Raw genomic sequence first — 26,002 nt, 5'->3', positions numbered from 1 at the left:
AAGCTGCAATCCGAGATACCAACATAGATCCCTGGAAAACTTTACGTCCTAAATTATCCAGGAATCTGTTGTCCTTTCCTGGCGGTGTTGAGGAGTGAGTTTTTAACCTTTTTGCCTTTTTCTGGGCCGACTCCACTACCACAGATTGGTGAGGTAGTTGGGTCTTTTGGAATCCAGGAATTGGTTGGACTAAGTAGGTTGCATCTGACCTTTTGTTTACCGATGCAAGTGATCCAGGATGTTCCCATATTCGGTACATGAGTTCTTGTAGTACCTCATGCACTGGCACCGCCAAAATCTCTTTTGGAGGATCTACAAATTGTAGAACTTCCAGTGTTTTTTGCCTGGAATCCATTTCTGACTGCAACTGGAAAGGAATAGTTTCCGCCATTTCCTTTACAAAGTTGGAGAAGGATAAGTCTTCCGGAGGAGATTTCCTACAGTCCTCAGGAGGTGATGATTCAGACAGCATGTCCTCTTCTGAAGAGAAATCTGTATCGGTATCTGTGCCTGTATCTCTTGGGGACCTCACTGGTTGTGGCCTAGTAGGTATCAACGGTGTCACCTTTGGTATTGGTGGAAGTAAAGGACACCGTGGCTGATGAGGCCTAGGTACTCCTGAGGGTCCTGGAATAGGCTCTTCATCGATGTCTTGTGGTTTTGTCGATATGGCATCGATTAACGTGTCCAATTTATTCATCAGAGGTTGAAAAATAGAAAACTCTGAGGGTAGCACCGATGGAGTCAACGGTGGAATCGATGCCGGAATCGAACGTGGTACAGATGGCATCGGTGGCGGAATCGATGGAGGTATCGGCATCGATGGTAATGGATCCGATGGCATCGAAGCTGGTGTCGATGGCGACATCAGTGTCGATGGCTGGACTGACACTGTATCAAGGAGTGCTTGTCGAACCGCTTGACGGATATATCCATCAAGTTCCGCCCGCATAGCTGATGGTATCAGAGCAGCTATGGGGGGGGAGGCGGTGATGGCGATACCGATACCTCCTCAGGGCCTTGAGGAGGTATGGTGCCCTGCACCGGTATCGGTGGGGATCGCCCTGGTACAGTAGGCCTCGGAGACTCCGCGCTCATCCGAGCTTTCTTAGCGGAGGAGGCCGACTCAGTTGATGGTTCAGCGGGCACCGGTTCGATGGCATGCTGGCGTCGATGCTTTTCTTTTTGCTTTTCACTGCCGAGGTGGACGCCTTCGACGATGGCGAGGGAGAGGGAGTAGAAGCATCTCCAGCCTCACCTGGAAGTCGTCTTTTCAGAACTACTTGCCATATCGATCCCGAAGGCGATGACTGGGCTGACGTCGATGCTGTTGGGAGCAGTTGAATTTTGAAGAGATGCTCCATTTTCTCCATACGGAGCCGACGTCCTTTCGATGTCATCTTGACGCATAAATTACAGGATCTGACGTCGTGTTTTTCGCCGAGGCAAAGGATACATTCCTGGTGCGGGTCCGTTATGGACATATTTCTCGCACAATTTGGGCATTTTTTAAAACCCGAGGCCATTTTAGTCGGACAGCCGTCGACGACTATGGCTCGAAAAACCGGTGTGGAACTGACGAAAATAAAGGGAGAAAAAGTTACCGCGATGGTATGGAAGGGAGACTCTTGCGGTGGAAAGTTTTTCTTAACTTTTTTCTAAAGTTTTGCGTGTAGTGAAAAATCACCCAGGACTCCAGATTAACCGCGAGGCTAACAGCTCCGCAGAAAAAAAGAAGACTGAAGGGAGACCCCTGTGGCAGGGAATATCATGGCATGCTGGGCATGCTCAGTAGGCACTCTGGTGCCAGTCAAAAGTTTCAAAGAAACTTTGATAAAAGTTTTTCCGTATAGGGCTCCATTACCGATGTCACCCATATGTGAGGACTAGCATCCTGCTTGTCCTGGGATAAAATGCAAAGGAGAAAGTACAAATTATGTGGCTAAAATAAGGTACTTTTATGATGATTCTTTCTCTATGATGGCAATTTTCAAAGGGATTGCCACAGGTAAAAATCATTTCACCCCTGTACATCAGCTGTCTGAAAACTACCCACTCTGTATAGGAGGAAATGTACACACAACATGCATACTTTTACTCACACTGTAGTGGAGGCATGCCCAGGTGGGGCTTGGTTGAAGGAGAAAGCAGAGTTGCTTACCTGTAACAGGTGTTCTCCAAGGACAGCTGGATGTTAGCCCTCACACAAGGGTGACATCAGATGCAGCCCGGCACGGGAAACTTTGACTGGCACACTGAACATGCCCAGCATGCCACTATCCATGCGGTGTCCCTCTTCAGTCTTATATCATAGAATTCGTGAAAAATAAAATAAACCCAAAGAAACTTAAAGAAACCCAACTCCGCAGGGTGGCGGGTGAGTTTCGTGAGAATTAACATCCTGCCGTCCTTGGAGAACACCTGCTACAGGTAAGCAACTCTGCTTTCCCCAAGAACTAGCAGGATGGTAGTCCTCGCACATGGGTGAATATGTAGCCACAGGCTGCTCCCAAACATATGGCGCCAGGCTACTATTACACTGGGAGAAAGCCTGCACCCGAACCAGGGCCCAAGGTAGGAAGAGTTGGGTTTATGGTTGGAAAAGATTACGGAGTACTGACTGACTGACTGAAACGACTGTTACTTTGACCATCCTTGTCCAGAAACTAATAAGAGGCGTAGGTGTGAAGAGAACTCCAAGTTGCCGCCCTGCAGATCTCATGCACGGGAACTGCACGCAAGAGAGCTACCGAAACACCGAATAAGCTTTGACACGGCCCTCAAGTTGTAACCCTGCTTGAGTGTAGCAGAAAGCAGTACAGTCCGCTAGCCAGTTGGATAAGGTCTGTTTGGATACTGCGACTCCCAACTGTTCTTGTCAAATGAGACAAAATTTCGTGGATTGACAGTGAGACGCTGTCCGGTCCAGGTAAAAGCCCAGAGCCCTTTTACAGTCTAGAGTGAACAGGACACTCTCACCTTGGTGTGAGTGAGGTCTTGGAAAAAAGGTGGGTAGGATAATGGATTGATTGAGATGGAACTCCATGACCACCTTTGGAAGAAACTTCGGATGCATACACAAAACCACCTTATCATGGAAAAATTTTGTATAAGGTATGTATGACACCAAAGTCTGAAGTTTGCTGATCCTGCGTGCTGAGGTGAAGGCTACCAGGAGGAAGACCTTCCAGGATAGATACTTCAGGTCGCAAAACCTCAGGAGCTCAAACGGTGCCCTCATGAGATGAGTCAAGACCACATTGAGGTCCCAGGAGACCGCTGGGGGTCGAATCGGAGACTTAAGCTGCAGTAAACCTTGCATAAAACACCCCACAAGCGGATGGGTGGAGATGGATCCACCATCTATCCTCGGATGATATCCCCTTATGAACCTAAGGTGAACTCTGACAGAGGTGGACTTCAAGACAGCCTTTGAAAGGTGTAACAGGCAGTCCAAGACTCTCAGTGAGGAGCAGGAGAATGGGTCCAGTATGTTCCCTTCACACCAAACCGAGAATTGGTTCCACTTGAGGTTGTAAGGTCTCCTTGTGGAAGGCCTCCTGGGCTCCACCAGGACTCGAGACATGCCGTCTGAAAGGCCCAGGGTCTGTAGGGTCACCTGGTTAACATCCATGCTGAAAGGGACAAAGCTCAAAGGTTGGGGAGATACAGGCTGTCCTGAACCTGCGTGATTAGGTCTGGAGCAGTCCCCAACCAGATTGGAGGATGTGCAGCCAGATCTTGCAGGAGCAGGAACCAGATCTGATGTGGCCAAAAAGGCGTGAATAGGATCATGGTGCCTTGGTCCTGCTGGAGTTTTTGGAGTGTTTTAGAGACTAGCAGCAATGGGGGATACGTGTACAGGAGGCCGATGCCCCAGTGATGTGAGAAGGCATCCGACCCCCGACCAGGGAGCAGAACTGATCCACTTTCTTGTTGTCCAGGGAAGTGAACAGATCTATGTCTGGGTTTCACCACAGGCAGAAGATGCGGTCCGCCACCTCCTGTTTCAGGGACCATTTGTAGGACCAAAGGTCTGACAACGAATCCGCCAGGACTTTGTCTATCCCTGCGAGAGAGCCCAGGACCAGATCTGTACTGCTTCCTGGCAGAGGAGGAACAAACCTGTCCCTCCCTGCTTGTTCAAGTACCACATTGCCACTTGACCGTCTGTCTGAATCAGGACTACCTTGTTGGTCATGTGGTCCCGGAATGCCCAAAGGACATACTGGACCGCCCAGAACTCCAGGAAGTTGATCTGAAGATGTTGTTCCTGCAAGGGCCAGTGGCCCTGGATGCTGAGGTCCACCACATGGGCCCCCCAACCTGTGTGAGAAGCATCTGAGGTAAGAAAAATTTGAGGCTGAGTGACCTGGAAAGGTATCACCCTCTCCATATTGAACAGGGTCTGCTACCACACAAGGGACTGATGAAGTGGTGTGGTGACTAAAATGCAAGCCTGAAGGTCCTGGTTGGCCTGGCACCTCTGAGAGCGCAATGTTGACTGTGCATGTGTAGCTGAGCAAAAGGCATGACATGGACTGTTGCTGCCATTAGCCCCAAAAGACACAGGATCTGGTGTGCCGAGACATGATGGCAGCAAGAGATCACTCCCACTAGGGAAACAAGGTTCAATGCTCAGTCCCGGAGTAAGAAGGCCTTTGCCTGGACCATATCGAACCTGATGAAGTCCAACTGCAGTGACAGAAGATGATGGGATTTCGGGTAGTTGATTAGTAATCCAAGGTCCTCCAGTGCCTATATGGAGGAGTGCAGGGACTGCAATGACCCTGTCTGGAGTCACCCTAGATAAGCCAATCGTCGAGGTAGGGGAAGACATGTACTAATCTCCTGAGATAAGCCCCCCACCACTGCCAAGCAATTTGTGAAGCCACTGGGTGCCGATGTGAGGCCGAAAGGCAGCACCCCAAAGTGATCCAAAGACAATGATAATGATCCAAAGACAACGACAAACCTTTTCCATTGGAAAAAAAAAATCAGCAGAACCAGGGGTCACAATTTGAAGCTCCAGGGAGGAAGATTCAGAACCAATGTCAGAAAGTATTTCTTCATGGAGAGGGTGGGGGATGCCTGGAATGCCCTTCCGGAGGAAGTGGTGAAGACCAGAACTGTGAAGGACTTCAAAGGGGCATGGGATAAACACTGTGGATCCATAAAGTCTAGAGGACGTGAATGAAGAGTGGGTGGCTCGCGAGAATGACGGCTACTACCTGGAGATAATACCCTTATTCAATAAACATACACACGGTTAATGCGACTCCAACATTGCTCTAAGCTTCAACGGCAAGAGGAAATGTAAAAAAATGGATTTGCATTCACAAAAAAGCGGGGAGTAGCTTGCTTGTTACGGCGGTTACTACCCCAAACCAAATAATCCTGATACTTCACTTTCAATGCTTCAACGGCAGGGGGAGAAAGTCTGATACTTCACGCATATCCAACATAGTTCTCTGCTTCAACGGCAGGGAGAATGAAGAAAAGTGGATCTATATACAGACAACCAACAAGGACTGAATTATTTAGTCTGGGTAAACAAATAAGCATGGGTGTAGCTTGCTTATTGCGGCGATTACTACCCCTAACTAATTAAGCTAGATATTTCACTTAGATGCAGTTCCAATACTGCTCTCTACATTAATGGTGGGGGTGGAAGGGAAATAGAACCAAAAGGTTACTAATAGCCAAGAGTAACAGATAATGTATGAGAAAAAAAAATGCGAAACTTGCTGGGCAGACTGGATGGGACATTTGGTCTTCTTCTGCTGTCACTTCTATGTTTCTATGGTAGTGTTCCCCTCCCACCAGGAAGTGGAGATACTTCTGATCTCTGGGAGAAATGGGAATACGGGCATATGCGTCTCAGATCGAGGGAGCAGAGCCAGTCTCCAGTCGAGGGATCAGAGTTCCCAACGAGACCATTTTGAATTTTTCTCTGACAAGAAAACTGTTCCACGCCCTTAGATCTAGTATGGGGCGAAGCCCACCGGTTTTCTTGGGAATCAGGAAATACCTGGAATAGAACCTGTTGCCTTGTTGACAAGGAGGCACCGGTTCAACCGCATGAGCCATTAAGAGGGTGGAGAGATCTAACCAAAGTATTTGCTGAATCTCTGTAGATCTCCACCAGGGGCACGGAAGAGACTGTCAAGGAGTTCGTTGGAAACGCAATCTGTATCCCTGCTGAACAATGGACAGGACCCACTGGTCCAAGGTGACAAACCCACCGGTTGGCACAAAGCTGCAAGTGGCCCCCCACTGGAGGGTTGGTGCCCTGGGGTAGGGATCGCTTGCTCAAATTCCCCCGCCTCCAGTCAAAACCTCATGGCAGGGTTTTGTTGTGGGGTTGGGGCCAGTCAAGGGACATGTGGCTGCTCTTGCTCTTGTTGGCACCCGTTGGGAGTCTCATTCTAGATGCCGGTGGATACCACCTCCGTGGCTGGTAGAACAGGCATCTTGTGTACTGTCAGGGAGGCTTTCCGCCTGAGGACTGAGGGTCCAAGCTGCTGGCTGACAACTGCTAAAGGGTTTCATGATAGCCCTTCAGCTGTGCTACCGCTTCCTTGATTTTGTCTCCGAACAGATTCTCCCTGATACAGGGTAGGTCTGCCAGACTAACCTCTACTTCGGGTCTGAGATCAGAAGCATGAAGCCAGGCCATACGCTGGGCTCCAATGCCAGCTGCCGCAACTCTTGTTGCTGTTTCAAACACATCACACGCAGAGCGGACTTCCTATTTGTCACATTCAAGGCCCTGTTGTATTACTTCCTGGAAATCACCCTGAAACTGCTGTGGGAGGCGTTCCACCATATCCTAGACTTGTTTCCAGAGGTTTCTGGAGTATTAGCTCATATACAGCGGATAGCAGGCAATTCTGGCTGCAACATGGAGTCTTGGAAGACCCTCCTTCCTAAATTGTCCAGGGCTCTGTGCTCACGACCCAGAGGAGCCGAAGCATGAGTACGGAACCTCTTTGCTTTTTTTTTTTTCTTTATGCCAATTCCACCATCACCAACTGGTGTGGTTGATGGCATTCAAAGCCTGTAGTGGGTTTAACTAGATAGATAGCATCAGTCCTCAGAGTCCTCAGTCAAGGAAAAGGATCCCTCCCAAGGAATGTAGGGGGCATCGTCCTCACTCTGTGCATCTGGAGACCCTTGAGACGGAGCCCCCTGTGGGATTTTGTGCCAAGAGCCAGATGGCCTCTGTGGCACAGGAGCACCAGTAGGACCTGGGGGTGCACCGGCATGGAAGGTCCCATAGGCATCAGGAGCGCCATGGGAATCATTGGCTCCAAAGGCATAGACTCCAAAGGTCCTGAGAGGGCTAGCACTGGTTGGGGTGCCTTACACAGCAGTGGCACCATTAACTCTGATGGTCCATCCTCATCCAAGGAGTCACTCATTGGGATAGCTACTGGTGGGAGCCGCATCGATGCTTCCTTCGATAAAGGGGCTCGGGGCAGGCTGCATCGGTAAGACACCAAGCAGTATGTCCAGTTGCTCCAACAAAGGCGCAAGCATCGATGGAAACTGCTCCTGTGGCGGTGGTGGTCCCAGTGGCTCGATGCCCTGCAGGGCCCGGCCGACCGCCAGCTGCACACGTCTCTCCAACTCCTCTTCAAAGGCTGCTGAGGAAAGGACAACTGGAGGAAAAGGAGGCGGTGAAATTAGATCGACCCCGGAACTGGGGCGGGGGATCCGTACCCTTCACCGGTATTGTGGGGATTGCCGTGGTCCTTTGGGCTGTTCGGTAAGCAAGACATCCTCGGCCCAGGATCATACTGTTAAATGTAAACCGCGGTGATGTATATCTATACGTACTGCGGTATATAAAAATCTATAAATAAATAAATAAATAAATAAATAAAATGTCAAGGGTGGCATGGATGATGCAGACGCCTTCCCGTGGTCCAAAGTCTGCAACGATGAGGACCTGTGGCGATGTTTCTTGGATTTTTCCTGATGCTCGGTCCATTCCTTCCTGGGAGCCGAGGGAGATGGTGAGGAACCCAACCTGGAACGCAAGGACACTGATCTTGGATGGTCCCCCGTACCTATTTCTAAGCCATGGATTGGCAGCGGAGGGGACACAGAGGGGGTAGTGCTCGAGATCTCCTTACCCTTTGGCATCGAGGTGCCTGACACCAACAGTTCCAATTTCTTAGTGCCAATTTCTCCATTTTATCGAGACATGCCCAATGGCCGTTGGGGGTCATCTGAACACAAAGATCGCAGCCACGGACATCATGCAATGCCCCCAGGCACAAGATAGACCTCATGGGGGTCTGTGATGGACATAGTCCAGAGGCAGTGGGGGCAACGGCGGAAGCTGGATGATGCCATGGGAAAAAAGGACATGGCATGCGGTTGGTGCCTGTGGCCACTGGGACGTGGCACCGTCTGTAACTGAACGCAAACTGTGAGAAAACTTACTGAAGCGGTCAAGAAAAATCCCCAAAACACACAGAGGGACCAGACGGGACTCAAGATGAAAAAGGAAGATAACGTTCCACATAAATAGAGCACGAACTCCACAGCCACAAGGCTTCAGCTTTGAGTAAAAAGATAGACTGAAGAGGGACTCCGCGAGGATGCGTGGGTAGCGACATGCTCAGTATATCAGTCAAAGTTTCTAGAAACTTTGACAAAAGTTTTCCATGCCGGGCTCCATCTGATGATGTCACCCCTGTGTGAGAACTACCATCCCGTGGAGAAAAATTATATGCATTGTTTTGTATTTTCAAAACTATGGAACTAATTTTCAAAATGTTTTACATGCATAACTAGACTGTGTGTGTGTAAATGAGCTTTGAAAACTGCTACTTTTACCTGCGTAACTCCTTTGAAAATTCAAATTCACGCCATATGGACTGAATTTTCCAAAGAATTTACGTGTATAAATGGGCTATCGAAAATATCTATGACATATGCTACTTTTACACTTTGAAACTTCACTCCTATGTATGTAGTTATGGTTGGAAAATCATTCACAGAAAGTGCAAATCTCTGCAGTTTCTTTTTCCTTGGCAAATCTTCAAAGTAAAGCTGCTACTGTTGAAGAGTGGGGGGAGCCAAAGGGTGCTGAAAAAAGCAGAAGGGACATATTTGGAAAAATAAATGCTTGTAGGACAAGAATTCGTGTACTTTTACTTTGTAAACCGGTGCAAAGAACACAGGTAAAAAGTACTGACGAACAATGCAGCTATACAGATAGTATAAAATTTGCTCCCTATTAGCATCTGCTGTAGATAGAGTAATTCTTGACCAATAGTAGAAAGCACAGTGAAATTTGTGTATGCTGTGAGACATTTACTAATTATACTGACGTCAATATTCAAAATGGCTTGTCTGGCTAAATCTGGGACTTAGGAAGACAAATCTGAGGGTTTGTACCTGCTGTTTGGATAAATTTTATCCTTAGTAATTACCCGGCTAAAACTTATCCAGATAAAAAAAGATGCTCTGGGAGTGGGGCATAAACTTAGTGTGATAGCACTGAAATCTGTGCTGTCTGGCTAAGTATCTGATTCACTAAGGGTTTTTCCCATAGGCACAAAATGGGAGAAAAGCCTTAAAGATTCTGGCTATAAGTTTAGTAAATAAGTCTGTCCATCCTCAGATCGAGTTTAACATTATCTGGTACATGTATCTGGATAACTTTAGCCTTAACTGGTTACATTCAATAAACAGCCTGTTAAGTAACTGCAAAAGCAATCTTATCAGTTTTGATTTATGTCCATCCCATTGCAGCCTACATGAAACACGGTCTATGTCAGGAGATCTCTAGCAGTCTTTGCTGTGATTTGTGAAAGCCTTGTTTGGATCTTGACATATCAATAAATGCTCTTTATTTTTAAAAGAAAAGTGGATAATAAGTTTATTCTACACCTTTTCCTTGTCCTTCATATTTTGGAGCTGTGCCTGACCACTCAATTAACTCTTTGTTATAAATACTATTGAGCATGTCTAGCATTAGCTGGATAAACTTATCCAGTTAACTATTAGATATTTAGGTATATTTAGTGGCGCAGCCGCATTACCTGGTTAATTTGCTCAGCCAGACAGTGGCTGAATGTGGACTTCTTTAATTTTAATTTACAAAAAAAAAAAAAAAATCAAGGTGTTTATAAAATGCTTCACAGCTGGTCAGCACCATGCTCCGGACAGCTCCTTTGACAGAGAGATAAATGGCTCAATTCAAATTTTTGAAACATGCTAAGGAAAAAAAAATAGCCCTAACATGGGAATTTTTTTTTTGAACATTGGGATAATTTTCAACATAATGCAGACAGTTAAAAAGTCTTCAGGTACTTTGATCTTCAGATTTTGCACCAATTCTCAAAGGTAAAGTTTTGAGTATATGTTCCTTTTGAAAATTTGCAGAGGAAAAAAGTACCTGCAAAGATTTGCACCTCCTTTTTATGATCAAAACACAATACATAATTTTTAGAGAAATGTAGTCTTATCTGTTAATTTCCTTTCTTTGAATTCTGCTACACTAGCCAGATGCATGGGTTTATACCACCCTGCCAGCAAATGGTGACAGAGAACCACAAAATTTTCAGCAACATCTTCACTGCTAAAGAGAGTGCAGCAGGTTAGGTACTTGTTAGTATCTTTATGCCAAAGCAATGGAATAGGAAAACCCCCCAGCTATTTAGCAACTATAAAATCATTATAAATAACTTTGGAAAAAAATAGGACCCTACTGGTCCATTATCCTCCAGAAGGTTTCCTGGCTAAACTCTCACTTCCCGGGGTCCAATGTATGCCTGCTGAAGAAGTCAGCCTAGTCGTTCACTATTCCTGCAATAGAGGGTGACATTGAAAATGCGGAATTGCTTCACAAATTTCTATTCGGTGTTCACGGAGGAAGGATCAGGAGTATGACCAAAGAAAACAGACACATAAGAATGTGCGGTAAACCTCAAATGATTTACAGACAAGTGTGTTTGTGAAGAGCTAGCTAAACAAAAGTAGATAAATTGATAGCGCCGGCTGGGAAACATACAAAGGTTTTAAGAGAACTTTGAGAAGTTTTGGCAGCTCCGTTGGCTGACCTTTTTAATACTTCTTTAGAGTCAGGAGTAGTTCTGGATGACTGAAGATAAGTGGTGTGGCTCCTCTTTACAGAAGTGGGAGGCTGGTAACTACAGGCCATTTGGTCTGACCTCAGTACTGAGTAAATAAATTGAATCATTGCTAAAACAGGAGTGTGTGAAGTTTCTGGAATTCAATGTATTACAAGATCAGAGGCAGCAGTTTTACAGAAGTAGATCTTGTCAGACAAATCTGATTAATTTCTTTGCCTGGGTGACCAGAGATCAGGGCATAGCATGTATTTAGATTTCAGTAAGGCCTTAGATATGGTTCCACATAGGCAACTTATAAACTTGGGGCCCTTAAGAAGGGGTGACCAGGTTTCAAGATATCTATAATGAATATGCATGAGATAGATTTGCATATAATGGAGACAATGCATGCAAATTTATCTCATGCACATTCATTGTGGATTTCCTGAAAAGACTTTTTCATTTAACTTTTTTTTTTTTTTTTTTTTTTTTTTTTAAACTAGAGCACATACAGATCCAAAATTAGATGGAAGAACACACGATAGTAAACAAAAGATATAAACACATTATGTAACTGAAAATACAAAAGTGATGTTGGTATCAGACTCTCTCCTCTTGCCATTTCCAATACAACGCCTAAATAGTATTATATCTGTCAGACTGCACATGTAGAGAGTATATCATACGTTCTAAGATTGCAATATCTGCCACCTTACTCTCCCAACAGGATAACAGAGTGGGCAGTTTCCATATATGAGCAATAGTAAGGTAGGAGGAATGTAATAACTGATTACTCAACTTTTGAAACCCTGCCATGCATATGCAATCCTTCTAGAAACCCAATAGACAAATTGAAGGATCTAGAGACAAATGTCCACACGTTTGATGAATGGCATCCAAAATTTTCACCCAAAAACTGTAAACCACCCCACATTTGAAAATGCCTTTTTGTGACTCTTAAGAACATAAGATTTGCCATACTGGGTCAGACCAAAGGTCCATCAGGCCCAGTTTCCTGTTTCCAACAGTGGCCAAGCCAGGTCACAAGTACCTGGCAGGATCCCAAGGGGTAGACAGATTCCAAGCTGCTTATCCCAAGAATAAGCCGTGGATTTCTGCAACTCTACCTTCATAATGGTTAATGGACTTTTCCTCCACAAACTTGTCCATACCTTTTTTGTAAATGCAGCTACACTAATAGCTTTCACCACATCCTCTGGCAATGAATTCCAGAGCTTAATTATGCGTTGAATAAAAAAGCATTTTTTCTTATTAGTTTTAAATGTATTACCTAGTAACTTCATTGTGTGCCCCCTGGTCTTTGTACTTTTCAAAAGAGTAAACAATTGATTAACATTTACTCGTTCCATTCCACTCATTTTATAGACTTTTATCATATCTCCCCTCAGGACTTTTCAAAGCTGAAGAGTCCTAACCTCTTTAGTCTTTCTTCACAGGGAAATTATTCCATCCCCTTTATCGTTTTGGTCACCTTTCTCTGTACTTTTTCTAATTCTGCATATCTTTTTTTGAGATGTGGCGACCAGAACTGCACACAAAATTCAAGATAAGGTCGTACCATGGAGCAATACAGAGGCATTATGATATTCTGTTTTACTCTCCCATTCCTTTTCTAATAATCCCTAGCATTCTATTTGCTTTCTTGCCACTGCTGTACACCGAGCAGAAGATTTCAACGTATTTTCAACAACACCTAGATCTGTTTGCTGAGTTGTGACTCCTGCCCTAAAGTGATTGACTGTGCTAGAAACTGGTTAAGTGGGAGGCAACACAGGGCAGTGGCAAATGGACTTCATGCAGAGGAAAAGGGTATTAGTGATGTGCTGTGGGGATTGGTCTTTAGACTAGTTCTCTTCAACACTTTCATAAGCAATACTGCAGAAGAATTATCAGAAGAGGTTTGTCTTTTTGTGGATTTTATCAAAATCTGCAACAGGGTAGACACCTAGAAAGATGTGGAAAAGCTAAGGAGGGATCCAGCAAAACTTGAGAGATCGTCTAGAACCTGGCAGCTAAGATTTAAGGTTAAAATATGCAGTCATGCATTTGGGCTGCAAAATGCCCAAGGGAGTGGTATGGTTCATTAGATTAAGAGCCATGTGAGGAGGCTATTCAGCTTGTCATTGTCCGGTTTCTTTTTTAAAAACTTTTTATGAGTGTTATGTTATACCCTGCATTGAACCTTCTGACTAGTGTGGGTTATATGTCTTAAATAGAAAATAAGTATTATATGGCATGAATTTCTTCTATGTATGAATCAAGAGCAAGATCTGGGGGCGATCATATCTGATGATCTCAAGATGGCCAAACAGGTGGAGAAGGTGAAGGCAAAAGAGAGAAAGATGCCTGGGTGTGTAGGAAAAGAAATGGTTAGTAAAAAGAGGTGAAACTGCCCTTGTAAAACTCCATTTGAAATACTGTGTACAATTTGGGAGACTGTAGGGTAGGCAACTCCAGTCCTAAAGTACCTAGGAGGCAGGCCTCTTTCAATGGAAAAAAGAGGGTCTGGAACAAGGGGGTCAAGTGATAAGGGTGACAGGAAGTTGACTCAGGAGTAAGCTAAGGAAATATTTCTTTACAGAACGGGTGGTAAATGCATGGAATAGCCTTCCAGTGGAGATAATGGAGACAAGGACAGTATCTACCTTCAAGAAAGCATGGAACAAGCTTTCTTGAAGGCAGATGGGGATCGGGGAAGAAAAGGTACAGATTATAGAGGAGAGCACTTGGTGTGGATGGTTGGCCTAGATAGACCGTATGGTCTTTTTCTGCCTTCATGCTTCTATGTTTCTAATGTGAACTATTGAGATTTCTAGGAGAATATGTTCTGCCCAGCAGAACAGCATGCTTGTTCCTTGGGCCACAAACAGGCCTGAGCACCCCTCTTGTACAAATAAACTATCACTGAAGCACTGACTGAGATCACAGAAACTACTTTCACTAATGGCAGAATGGGCAAGAGAGCCAAACTGAAGGTCTTAGCTTCCAGTCCATCTATGATCCACAAGACCTCCTTCTGCACCAAAGTCTCTGGGTTAGCTGGTTTTGCCAGTGAAGTCCACCGGTCTACTGGGTTTGATTCAGACATGAACACAATCAAAAGGGGGCTCTAGATACAATTTTTTTTTTTTTATAGATTCATGGGAATAGTCCATCAAGTCATGCTTTCCCTTATGGAGATCAGAAGAGGAAGGTGAAATTCAAAGTCCTGTGATGGGGGCGGGGACACGACGCGCCAACAATTCAATAGAAAAAACTGAAGAAACAAGAAGTGAGATTTGGTCCAAGGGAACCCAGAAACTGAAAATAATCCCAAACCTTGGGAACCCTTAAGCGAAAAAGATTACACTAGAGCCAATAATTTGACTACTCTTTCCATGAAGATTTGGCTGCTCCCCCACCCTCCCTCTGGAATCAAAGCAAGTCTCCAGAAACTATAGAGAGTGGGAAAGAATCAGATTGCTTATGGTTTCATTCACTATCCAGTCCAAACTTTCTAGAACTTGAACCACCCCAGAGGTTGCTTGTCTCTCCTGAATGACTTGGTCCTTAATCAATCAAGTACAAATGAACCAGATACCTGCTCTGTAAAAGGCGGCCATGACCATCACCAGCAACTTGTAAAAAGCCTTTAGAGCTGTAGCGAGCCCAAAAGGAACAGCTCTGAACTGGAAATGGTTTCCTGAAAGCAAAACTGAAGAAACGTTTGGTGGTGTTCCCAGATGGGAACAATGAAGTAAACTGTTGAGAGATCCAAGGATATGAGGTACTCCCCTTGTCTCACAGCCATAATGATGGCATAAAGATTTTCCATATGGAAATATGGAAATGGAATATCCAAAGACATCTGTTGACTCCTCTGAGTCTTTGAATGGGCTGGAAGAAACCAGCCTCTCTCAAAACTGCAAAATAGGATTATCAACTTTGGCCCTGAGGTTTGAGTGAATCCATTACCATCGCTTCCTGACACTGGAGCCTGTCCAAAGTAGCTTTAGCCCCCTGAAGTGGAACCCACAAGACGACACCCTAAAGGTGCCAAAAACAAGAATAGTGAAAACCGGAGAATACCTTCTCTATACTATGTCTAGGACCCAATGTACCGATGAGGAATCGGTCCACTCCTGGTAAACATCTCCAGAGGTGACAGTCTGTAGGGATCATCTGGGAAGAGACTTTCTGCATCCACTTAAGCCTGAAGCGGACAGCTCCTGAAAATCCAGCATTGTCACTCATGGACTTCCTAGGTCCATGAAGGGGCAGAATCCCTCCTCAAAACCTGCCCAACAAGGGAAAAGACTGCATCCCCATCTTTAAACTCCTGATATCCCTGAAATAACCGTGACTCATACCAGTCCGGGATGCCAAACTGACTCTCTCATTTAGGAGATGCTGGCTTAGACTATCAGGACCTTAACTAACTTCTCCAAATGTTGTCCAAAAAATAACTTCACCTTAAAGGGAAGCCTGCCAAATGAGCCTTAGACACTGTTTCAGGCACCCAGTTATGAACCCCTAACAGTCTCCATGCCATACCAAAGTCAGAGATCAAATATAAAACCTAATAAGATCATACACAACATCCACCATAAAAGGAGCCCCAGATTCTAACCGGGCCACCTATGGACTCTCCAGGAGCTGTTGGTCCTAGCACAAAAAGCCCAAACTAGATACCCTTAACAACTGGAAGGCTGAACTACCAAGTTTGCAGTGAAGAAAATTTGGCTTAAAGGTATTCAACCCTGAGAATCCTTAAAAGCCATGCCACCTTTTACTGGTAAAGCCATCTTCCGGCTCATGCAGAACCCAAGGGACCCACAATTACTCTCCCCATCCTCTGCCAGAAGAGGAAACAGCTTTCTAAATGTCTTGCCCCACTGAGACCCCTCACAGGAGATTCTCATTCAGACAAGACCAATGGCTTGACTGCTTTATGGAGGAAGATAGCTGGAAAATTTCTGACCCCCCTCCAAGAATGGGTCTCCCTCAGGAATCTCATAAGAACATGCCATACCGGGTCAGACCAAGGGTCCATCAAGCCCAACATCCTGTCTCCAACAGTGGCCAATCTAGGCCATAAGAAACTGGCAAGTTCCCAAAAACTAAGTCTATCCCATGTTCCTGTTGCTAGTAATAGCAGTGGCTCTTTTGGTGTGAATAAAAACCTGAAATAAAAAAAAGAAAACTTTTGCTAGCTTCCCAGTGTAAAGAATAGCAAGTCTCAAATCAGCAACCCTTGGAGCTTGGGGTGTAGACCCTCATGATTAGCCACAGGGCTGGCTGATCTCAAAACAGCTTAGTAATTACATAGTCTAACTGGAGGGGCAGTCTACACCCCTGGAAACAGGATCAATCTTGGCTGTCTCCTTGATTGGAAGCTGTATATAAGGAGACCCTGCTTGATCACCTTTGCTGGTTCAAAGAGTCTTCTGAGGTCTTACCTGTGGAAAAACTGTACAAATGGCCCCTGACTTCTGATCCATACCAGATTCCTGATCTACACTTAAGCCCAAAGCCTTGACCTACCTGCACCCTGAGATATTCCTCAGACCAAGTCCCAGCCATGGGCTGTACCTGTGGGATCAATCTGTGGAGAATGGCTGCAGTGCTAGGTAATGACACCATCAAAATGCTGTGCATGGTGTGCTTACTTTCAGAGCCCAGATTTGCTACTCTCTAAGAGACGTGACCTCCTCTAGACTCCATCCTTCTCCTCTGGAAGGAAGCCCCCACAACACCTGAAACTCAGATGCTAAACACACTCCTCTCCTAACTCCTCCACTGATCCCAGGAGGCAACACTTTGAAGAGGGAAGGTGGGGGGGGGGGGGGGGGCAGACACTCCAAGTCCAGACCCTTCTAGACAGCTGAGGGCTCATGGACACAGAGCCCCCATGCAGAGGAAGCTGGAAAAGTCCAAACCAGGTTCCTGGAAGGCACAGAGGTCTGGTGCATAACAAAACAAAAAAACAAAATCTGGAGCAAACTAGGGATGAGAAGAATTGTGTTCCCCCAACCCCCGATGATCCAAGGGCCCTTCCCCTTTGGGGGAACACTCTGCAGGACCAAAAGACCCAGAATGAGAAAGGTATGGGTCCTCAGATAAAAGGAGACCAGCTATGCACCAAATTCAAATGGCAGTTGTTCCCACCAGTGTGCAAACTACTGCAGTAGCAGAAGCTAACTGGGCCCACCCTTCCAATCCTGCAGCTTTCTCCATGAGTGAGAGCTGGGACTAGCAGTGTTGGTTCCTCTACCACAGGCCCACCACATAAAGAACCAAAAAAGCCAGCCAAACAGCCAATATACCAGCTCTTGCACACTTTTCACCAACAGCCCTCAAAGACATGCTCCTGACAGAAAAAAACAAGTGGCTGTGGTAATTTCCGACGAAGACCCAGCAAGCACCCTTCTCTTCCTTAGGGCCAGGGCAAAGACCATCCAGTCTTCACCCCTTCTCTGCAGCTAGTGGTGCATAAGCTCCAGTCAGTCGCTCCTGCCTTAATACCTTTACAGCTTGGCTTTTTTTTTAAATCAGCTTTATGAATGCTGTACAAGCTGGTGAGCCAAGTCAGAAGCAGGGAGAAGGGAAGGTGTGGGGCAGGGGAAAGGAGGACAACAGATCCTAGGGAAGAACAGAATCTGCTTAGGAGATCCTCTTCTGATCCAACTGACACCTCCTGGCTCAACCAGGTCCAAACGGAGTCCTTGGAGCCACTTACTCTGTCATGCTCTAGTAGAGAACTGGGAGCCTGAATTGGTAGCTCCACTCAACCAAGAGCCCAAGCTCAAGAGGCTGTTGCTCTGGATAAGCAGCCCAAAGAGTGCTGCCCTAGGAGCTGAGTCAGTGTCCTGTTCAACCAGGGCAAAGGCCCAAAAAACAAAGACCTGGAAGACTAGCAATACTGCCACAGCAGCCCAGTAAGAGTCAACCATCTGCTGGAGACAGAATACAGGCAAGCGCTTACCCTGTGCTACTCCTTATATGTAGTGATAATGTCACTGAAAATACTGTGGTTCTCAAGGTTTCAACTGTTGGCAGGGTAGTATAAATCCATGCATCTGGACTGGTCTAGGACGATAAAGAAATAAACATTTCTCCCCTTGACCTTACCTAACCCAACCCCACCTCAAGAACACCTCCACTACAATGTGGGTAAATGCAGATGCACTGTGGCACAACATATGTACTTTTACTCACATACAGAGTGGGAAGTTTTCAAAACGCTTTTTTACTCTGGTAAATGGGCTCTTTGAAAATTGTCTTCCTTAATGTTAAAACATAGTAGGAAATTCTATGGTTCATCTAAATATTTTAACAGCTTTTCAAGAATACTTAAGGTATTCTGCACAAAAGAGCCATCTTAGTTCTCTAATTGCAAATGATTAATTCCTTGTTAACCACTCCAAGTATTACTCAGTGTTATTCCTACAACTGTTTTTTGTTTTTTTTTTTCAGTAAGAAAACCCCAATAATTATTCTATCCTGAAGGAAAAGAGATTAAGAATCTTTCAAACTTACCTCATAGGTACTTGGAAGCTTTAACTTTAAGCTTAAAAATTTCTTAATGGTTCCAACTGTAACACGTGTAGAACATCGAATGAATTTCTTCATTAAGCCCTAAAAGCCCAGAATTCAATTAATAAGAAAATTTTCAAACATTACATAAAAGTAATAAACATATGCTTACATTCACAATGCATTACTTTATTCTACAAAGAACCATTTCTTTTGAAACAAAAAATGCATCATTTGGAATGCAGCTGAGTACAAGGACCTTTATTATTCTACAGAACACACTTAAAGCTGATTTTCTCACTTTGTTTTCTCACTTATTTTCACAATGTTTTAATCAGCAGGTGCTAATTAGTACCAGGTTGCCTGTAAATTAGTGAAACTCTTTGTACTATGCCAAGCAAGCAGGTGAATAGGCAAAGGCACAGCTGCTTCAAGTACCCATGCTCAATTTTTGAATCTGCAATGTATACCTAGATTGGTGGCACGGGCAAGAAAATGAAAAGGAAATAAACAGTAACAAAAGTATTGAACAGGATTTACTGTCAATATAAATGCTGATGCAATTCAGGTCACAGCAAGTAAGGCATAACATATACTTGCATAATAAAATGAATTACATGTAGAGATTAAGCTGTTATCCTGCAGTTCTACAAGGTCCAAATGATACTGAACCTACACAGTAAGTTGTACAGTGTGTCTAAAAAAGGGATATAACAGTGCTAAAAATAGTTATGGGTCAAGGACATCAATGATTTATTGCATAAAATCAGAGAGAACTAAGAGGTAACAAAAGTTATTACCCCATCGTAGAAACAGAAAATCACAGCAGAAAAGGACCATTTGGCCCACCCAGTTTACCCATTTGTATCTGGCCTCTTTGCTGTCAGAAGTCAAGGTCTTTCTCCTCCCTCAGCTAGTAAGGTTTCTTGGAGGCTGATATTCCAGCCTGCAGTGCACAAAGTTATCCCAGGACAAGCAGTATGCTAGTCCTCACATATGGGTGATGCATTGACGGAGCCCTATTGCGGAAAACTTTCTGTCAAAGTTTCTAGAAACTTTTGACTGGCACTCTGAGCCCACTGAGCATGCCATGATTTTCTCAGCCACAGGGGTCTCCCTTCAGTCTTCATTTTTCCACGCTGCTTTTGGCATCATGGAGCAGGAGCCTGTGTGAGATTCTCACACAATTCTGACTAAAAATCAGATCAAAAAAAGTTGATAAATTCTCTCCCACATCGGGTCTCTTCGTTACCACCGGCCGGTGAGTAAAATATTCTCATTCCGACTCATTTGAGTAAAATGTTTCGTCACATATACATCGATGGCTGTCGACGGTATTCATGGCCACGGGATTCAAAAAATGTCCCAAATGTAATCTGACCGTGTCAATCACGGACCCACATCTCGAGTGTGTACTTTGCTTGGGCTAATCTCATGATGTATCATCTTGTCCAAAATGTGCAGAAATGGCCGCTAAAGGTCGGAAGGCGCGACAAGAAAAGATGGAACACTTGTTCCATCTTCAACTTTTACCTTCCCCATCGACGTCCACTCAGTCATCTCCGGCTGGAGTTTCAAAAAGACAGAAACATCGAAAAAACGTCGTCTGGAAGGTTCAGGGGACCGTTTATCACAGACCCCATCCGTGGCATCAACCAAATCAGCATCCGAGCATCGATCGAGACATCCCTCGATTCCAGAACCTCTACTATCCCCGGAGAAGTCGACAGACAAGCGGCCTCGCCTGCAGGAAACACCGAGGCCTTCGACACCGAGGCGTTCACCTTCTGTCAAGGTGCCAGCCATCGAACCTCCACATGGCCCTGTGGTAGGACCGATAACGCCCCCACCACCACCTCGTGTAGCTGCTCTGCCTGCATCAGCTATCACGGAGGAATTGAGCGGATTTATCTGCCAAGCGGTGCTACAAGCACTCCAAGAGCATCGACCATCAACGCAGACACTGATGCCCTCGCCGACACCATTGTCGATGCCGGTGCCCGCACCGAAGCCGGTGCCTGCACAGATGCTGGTGCCCTCTCCAAGAACACCGATGCCACTACCTGGGGCTCCAGGTCAACCGGAATTGGCTTTATTCCAAATGTTAATGGATAGATTTGACGCCCTCGTCTGTGCTATTCCACCGAAGTCTATCCCAACTAAACCTATCGGGGATGTTCCTGGACAGAAACCCGTCTATGATCCTCAGCTAGGGCCTTCAGGACTCTTTCGACCACTGATTCCATCTCTTCCACCAAGATCTTATCCCACTTCTCCTTCCAGGGAAGTGCCATATGACTCATGGGAAGACAAGCAAACTGATTCTTTGTCAGAAAGCTTCATGTCTGACTCTTCTCCTCCAGAAGGCAGGAAGAAATCTCCACCAGAGGACTTGTCCTTCACGAATTTTATAAAGGACATGGCAGACACAATACCTTTCAACTTAGTGTCTGAGGAAGACACGAGACAGCAGACTTTAGAAGTCTTACAGTTCGTGGATCCTCCAAAAGAGGTCCTGGGCAATCCTGTCCATAGACTCTGGGAACATCCATGTTCAGTTCCACCTATTAATAAAAGAGTGGACACCACCTAACTTGTCCAACATGTTCCTGGTTACCAGAAGTCACAGTTACCGCACCAATCTGTTGTGGTTGAGTCGGCTCAAAAGAAGTCCAAAAGAGTACGACCCCACTCCTCCACTCCACCTGGAAAAGACCATAGATTCCTAGACTCCTTGGGGAGAAAAGTATTCCAAGGAGCTATACTCAACTCAAGGATCGCGTCCTATCAACTTTATATGACACAATACCAAAGGAATCTATGGAAGCAGATGCAGGAGCTTTCCAACTCCCTACCTCTGCAGTACCAGGAGGCAGCTCAGGCTATAATACACAAGGGACTTGAAGCTGGCAAGCATGAAGTCCGGGCCGCCTACGACAACTTCGAAACAGCTTCAAGGGTGGCAGCTTCAGGAATCAGTGCACATCGCTGGGCATGGTTAAAAGCCTCTGACCTTAGGTCTGAGGTACAAGAGAAGCTGGTGGATCTGCCCTGCGTAGGTGACAACCTCTTTGGGTCAAAAGTTCAAGATGCAGTGGCCCAACTAAAAGAATACACGGAGACATTGCGCCAACTGTCGTCAGTTCCGCAAGACTCTTCTCATCAATGTCTCGTCATCCACCAAGGAAAGAAACTAGAAAACCTTTCTACAGGCAGAGACGATATTATCCACCAGCATCCAGGGGAAGATCTTCTCGTCCACAACAAAGATATCAACCCAGACAGCCTAGAGCAGCTAGGCCTCAACTGCCACCACAGACGGGACCGGCTGCAGGTTTTTGAGGCCACCACCAGAGACCAAAGCCATCTCCACAATCCAAAACCAAACCTGCCAGTAGGAGGTCGAGTTTCCTCCTTCTACAACCATTGGTTACAGATAACAACAGACCAATGGGTACTCTCAGTAATATCTCGAGGTTACCAACTCAATTTTCTCTCAACTCCAAGAGACTCTCCTCCCAAAGCCTATTACACGAAATTCACATAATTCATCTACAATCAGAATTATCCACCCTTCTGAGAGCCAGAGCTGTAGAACCGGTGCCCCGGACTCAGCAGGGCAGAGGATTCTACTCCCGTTATTTCCTCATTCCAAAGAAAACCGGAGGCCTATGTCCCATCCTAGACCTCAGGAATCTCAACAAATTTCTAAAGAAAGAAAAGTTCAGGATGGTTTCTCTGGGCACCATGCTGCCTCTTCTTCAAACAGGAGATTGGCTTTGTTCGCTCACATTCCAATATTCCCATCTAATCGCAAGTATCTGCACTTCCTGGTAGGTCATCAACATTTCCAGTACAGAGTCTTACCATTCGGACTAGCCTCAGCTCCCAGAGTATTCACAAAATGCCTGGCAGTAATAGCAGCACACGTTTTCCCCTATCTAGACGACTGGCTCATCAGAAGTCAATCTCAACAAGGAGCTCTAACTTCTCTCAACCGAACAATTACTCTACTTCACTCGATGGGGTTTCTCATCAGTTATCAAAAGTCCCATCTCATTCCATCTCACCTGCTTCAATTCATCGGAGCAGAATTGAACACCATCCTCTCGAGAGCCTTTCTACCCGAGGATCGGGCAGATACACTCTCCCTATTAGCAAACTCGCTACACTCGAGGAAACAAGCGACAGCTCATCAATTTCTAACTTTACTGGGCCACATGGCCTCCACAGTTCATGTCACACGCCTATCGCGAGATTAGCCATGAGAATAACCCAAATGGACATTAAGATCACAATGGATCCAAGCCATTCAATCACTGTCCTCTCCAATTCATGTAACCCACCAGCTACGTTCATCTCTACTGTGGTGGGCGAACAAGGACAACTTGCGCAAGGGCCTGCCCTTCCAACAACCAGTCCCGTAGATAACTAACTACAGATGCATCTTAGGTTGGGGAGCTCACATAGACAATCTCCAAACCCAGGGTACTTGGACAAAACTCGAAGCAACATTTCAAATCAATTTCCTGGAACTTCGAGCTATACGTTATGCTCTGCATGCGTTCAAGGACTGCCTTTCACACAAGACTGTTCTGATTCAAACGGACAATACAGTAGCCATATGGTACCTGAACAAACAGGAAGGTACAGGCTCGTATCTTTTGATCCAAACAAACCGGGTAATCCAGTGGGCAAACACACTCTCTCCAACTGGCTAGCAGATTGCATAGAATTTTGTTATGAAAAAGCAGGCCTTCCTCTCCAAGGGCGAGTAAAGGTACATTCAGTAAGAGCAATGTCAACCTCAGTAGCACACTTATCGTTCAGTGCCAATTCTTGACATATGTAAAGCAGCAACATGGAGTTCTCTTCACACCTTTGCAGCTCATTACTGTTTGGACAAAGGACGACAAGATTCAGCCTACGGACAATCTGTCTTAAAGAACTTGTTTCCAGTATAACCCCAACTCCTTCTACATCCAACCTGCTGTGATCTTCAGCTGCCTCATTTTCACCAATACTTCAGTGTTGCTTCACTACAAAATGATTCAGCCTCTAGCTTGCTAATCACCCATATGTGAGGACTAGCATCCTGCTTGTCCTGGGATAAAGCAAAATTGCTTACCTTATAATAGGTGTTATCCCAGGACAGCAGGATGTAGTCCTCACGAAACCCACCCGCCACCCCGCGGAGTTGGGTCAGATACGTTTTATTATTTTATTTTTTGCTAAAGCTTATTGCTACATATGAGACTGAAGGGAGACCCCTGTGGCTGAGAATATCATGGCATGCTGGGCATGCTCAGTGGGCTCAGAGTGCCAGTCAAAAGTTTCTAGAAACTTTGACAGAAAGTTTTCTGCAATAGGGCTCCATCAATGACGTCACCCATATGTGAGGACTACATCCTGCTGTCCTGGGATAACACCTATTACAAGGTAAGCAATTTTGCTTTATTGGACAAGGAACATCCAGTCTGACAAACTGAACATTCAGTCTAAAATTAACAGGCAAAGCTCTCCAGTTAACTTTGTCTTATTTGGCTAACTAGGTTAACCAGGTAACTGGCAAGCCAAAGCTGACCAGCCAAAGTTTAATTGTACCCCAGGAATGCTCCCAGGTAAATTTTGTAGGGCTACAATTTGACCAGACAAAATTTAGCCAGTCAGGAAGGGGTGGTGGTGAGGAATTGAAATAGAAAACGTTTGTCTGGATAACTTCTGACTTTAGTCAGACAAAACCTATGAATATAGACCTTTTTTCTGACTATCCTATCATGCTTGAATTTTGCCACTGTTTTGGCTCCTATAATCTGTGCCGGAAATTTGTTCCAGGTATCTACCACCTTCTCAGCATAAAACTATTTTTGAACATTCTTTCTAAGTTTTCCATCCTTTTAATTTTATATCACGACCGTTTGTCCATGGAAAATGCTTCCTTCTGGCATTTTATATTTCTCCTTTCCCTTCTTTTTCTACAGAGTACTTTTTTAGCACCTTCAGTCTCTGTGTATAGTTTATACTGCAGACCATGCACCATTGTGACAGCCCTACTTTGAATTGCCTCTTCTCAATGCTCTTTAAAAGATGTGGGGTTAAATTAGAGACCTGTAGTGAGAGTAATATTACTCACATCTTTCTACTTGGGCAGTGGTTCTCAACAGATGTGTCAGGATACACTGGTGTGTCACAAGTTTCTGGGAGATGTGTCATGCAGCCAGCAAAAGACTGCTCTTCTCATCAGCCCAGGCAGAAGTTGGCCACCTTCTTTATTAGGCATGACAAGAGGTTTTTCTCACTTTCTTCTCCTCTTCCTGGCCCAGTGGGAGGCTATTCCCTCCTCCTTCACCCAGGATAAGAGAGAGATATCAATTCCTTCTCTTCTGGATCTCGTAGGACTCCAATTTTATCTTCCCCCTCTGGGCCCAGCAGTGATGCTGCTACTGATCTCTTCACCTTGAGGGGCCCAGAAGTGACAGATAGCAGGCGTATGAGGGAGAGAAGTGCATGCTCTACACACAGATCCTCTGCCAACTTTTCCTCTCTGCAGTGCTTCTTGCTCTCATCTGTTCTCAGGAGGGAGATTCTGGTCTGGACTGGAGGCTTTTCTGCTGGCTGGGAGCCAGCAGAAGGGAGACATTTGAATGCTGTGAGGCAGGGATATGTGGGAAAGAGGGTTGGGTACTGCTAGACAGGGAGGGGTGGAGAAAAGAGGGGATGTGGATGTTGCTAGACAGGGAGTGTTATGGAAGAAAGGGGATCAGGAGTTTGCTGAGTGGAGTGGGGAAAGAGGAGGTGTGGATGATAGATATGTTGGTGCTATTGGGGTGGGGTGGGGAGGGGTGGAGAAGAGATGCTATCGGGCAGAGAGATGTGGTAACAGAGGCTCAGGAATCTAGTGGGTAGGAAGGCATAGTGAAAGGAAGTTGGGGTTGCTGGACAGGGAGAGGTGGATAAGAGGGAGTGTGGGGGTTGCTGGGTGGGGGGGACGCTTAACAAGAAGGGGTGGGAAAGAGGTGATCAGGAATCAGCTAGGCAGGGAAGATAGGAAGCATGAGGAAGGGGATGTGGGGGAAGGGACGTTGGGAATGCTGTGCAGAGGTATGTGTGTGTAAGGGGAGGATTAAAAAAAAGTAGTTGGGAGACATAAGATGATGGGGCATGGAGGGGGGTGTTACAGGGCGCAATGTGTCACTTTTGGAAATGTGCATTTCTTTTATCTTTGCACTTTGCTTAGTATAGGAGGAAATGTTTCTGTTTCTAGTTCTCCAGTTTTGCCCTGCATGCAGAGGGGCTTTTTAGGGTTTCCATTCCAAGTTTTGTCTTCACATTTGTAATTTTTGCTCTTTTATTCTGTATTTGGTGATGTGTGT

The 26,002-nt window shown here is 45.5% G+C and overlaps 1 protein-coding gene across 6 annotated transcripts in view; it reads right to left on the bottom strand.

Annotated features, from left to right (window-relative positions):
- PCGF5 (polycomb group ring finger 5) overlaps window positions 1–26,002 on the bottom strand; it is a 295,109-nt gene that overhangs the window by 39,690 nt on the left and 229,417 nt on the right. For all 6 annotated transcript variants that reach the window (XM_029609855.1, XM_029609854.1, XM_029609859.1 and 3 more), the window contains one exon: window positions 18,633–18,731. In XM_029609855.1, the coding sequence (XP_029465715.1) occupies window positions 18,633–18,731 (99 nt within the window). The remainder of the gene's footprint in view (window positions 1–18,632; window positions 18,732–26,002) is intronic.

Source organism: Rhinatrema bivittatum, chromosome 7 (assembly GCF_901001135.1).
Source record: "Rhinatrema bivittatum chromosome 7, aRhiBiv1.1, whole genome shotgun sequence".
Taxonomy (NCBI): Eukaryota; Metazoa; Chordata; class Amphibia; order Gymnophiona; family Rhinatrematidae; genus Rhinatrema; species Rhinatrema bivittatum.
The sequence above is the reverse complement of the archived record's forward strand: the minus strand, read 5'-3'. Positions and strand labels throughout refer to the sequence as shown.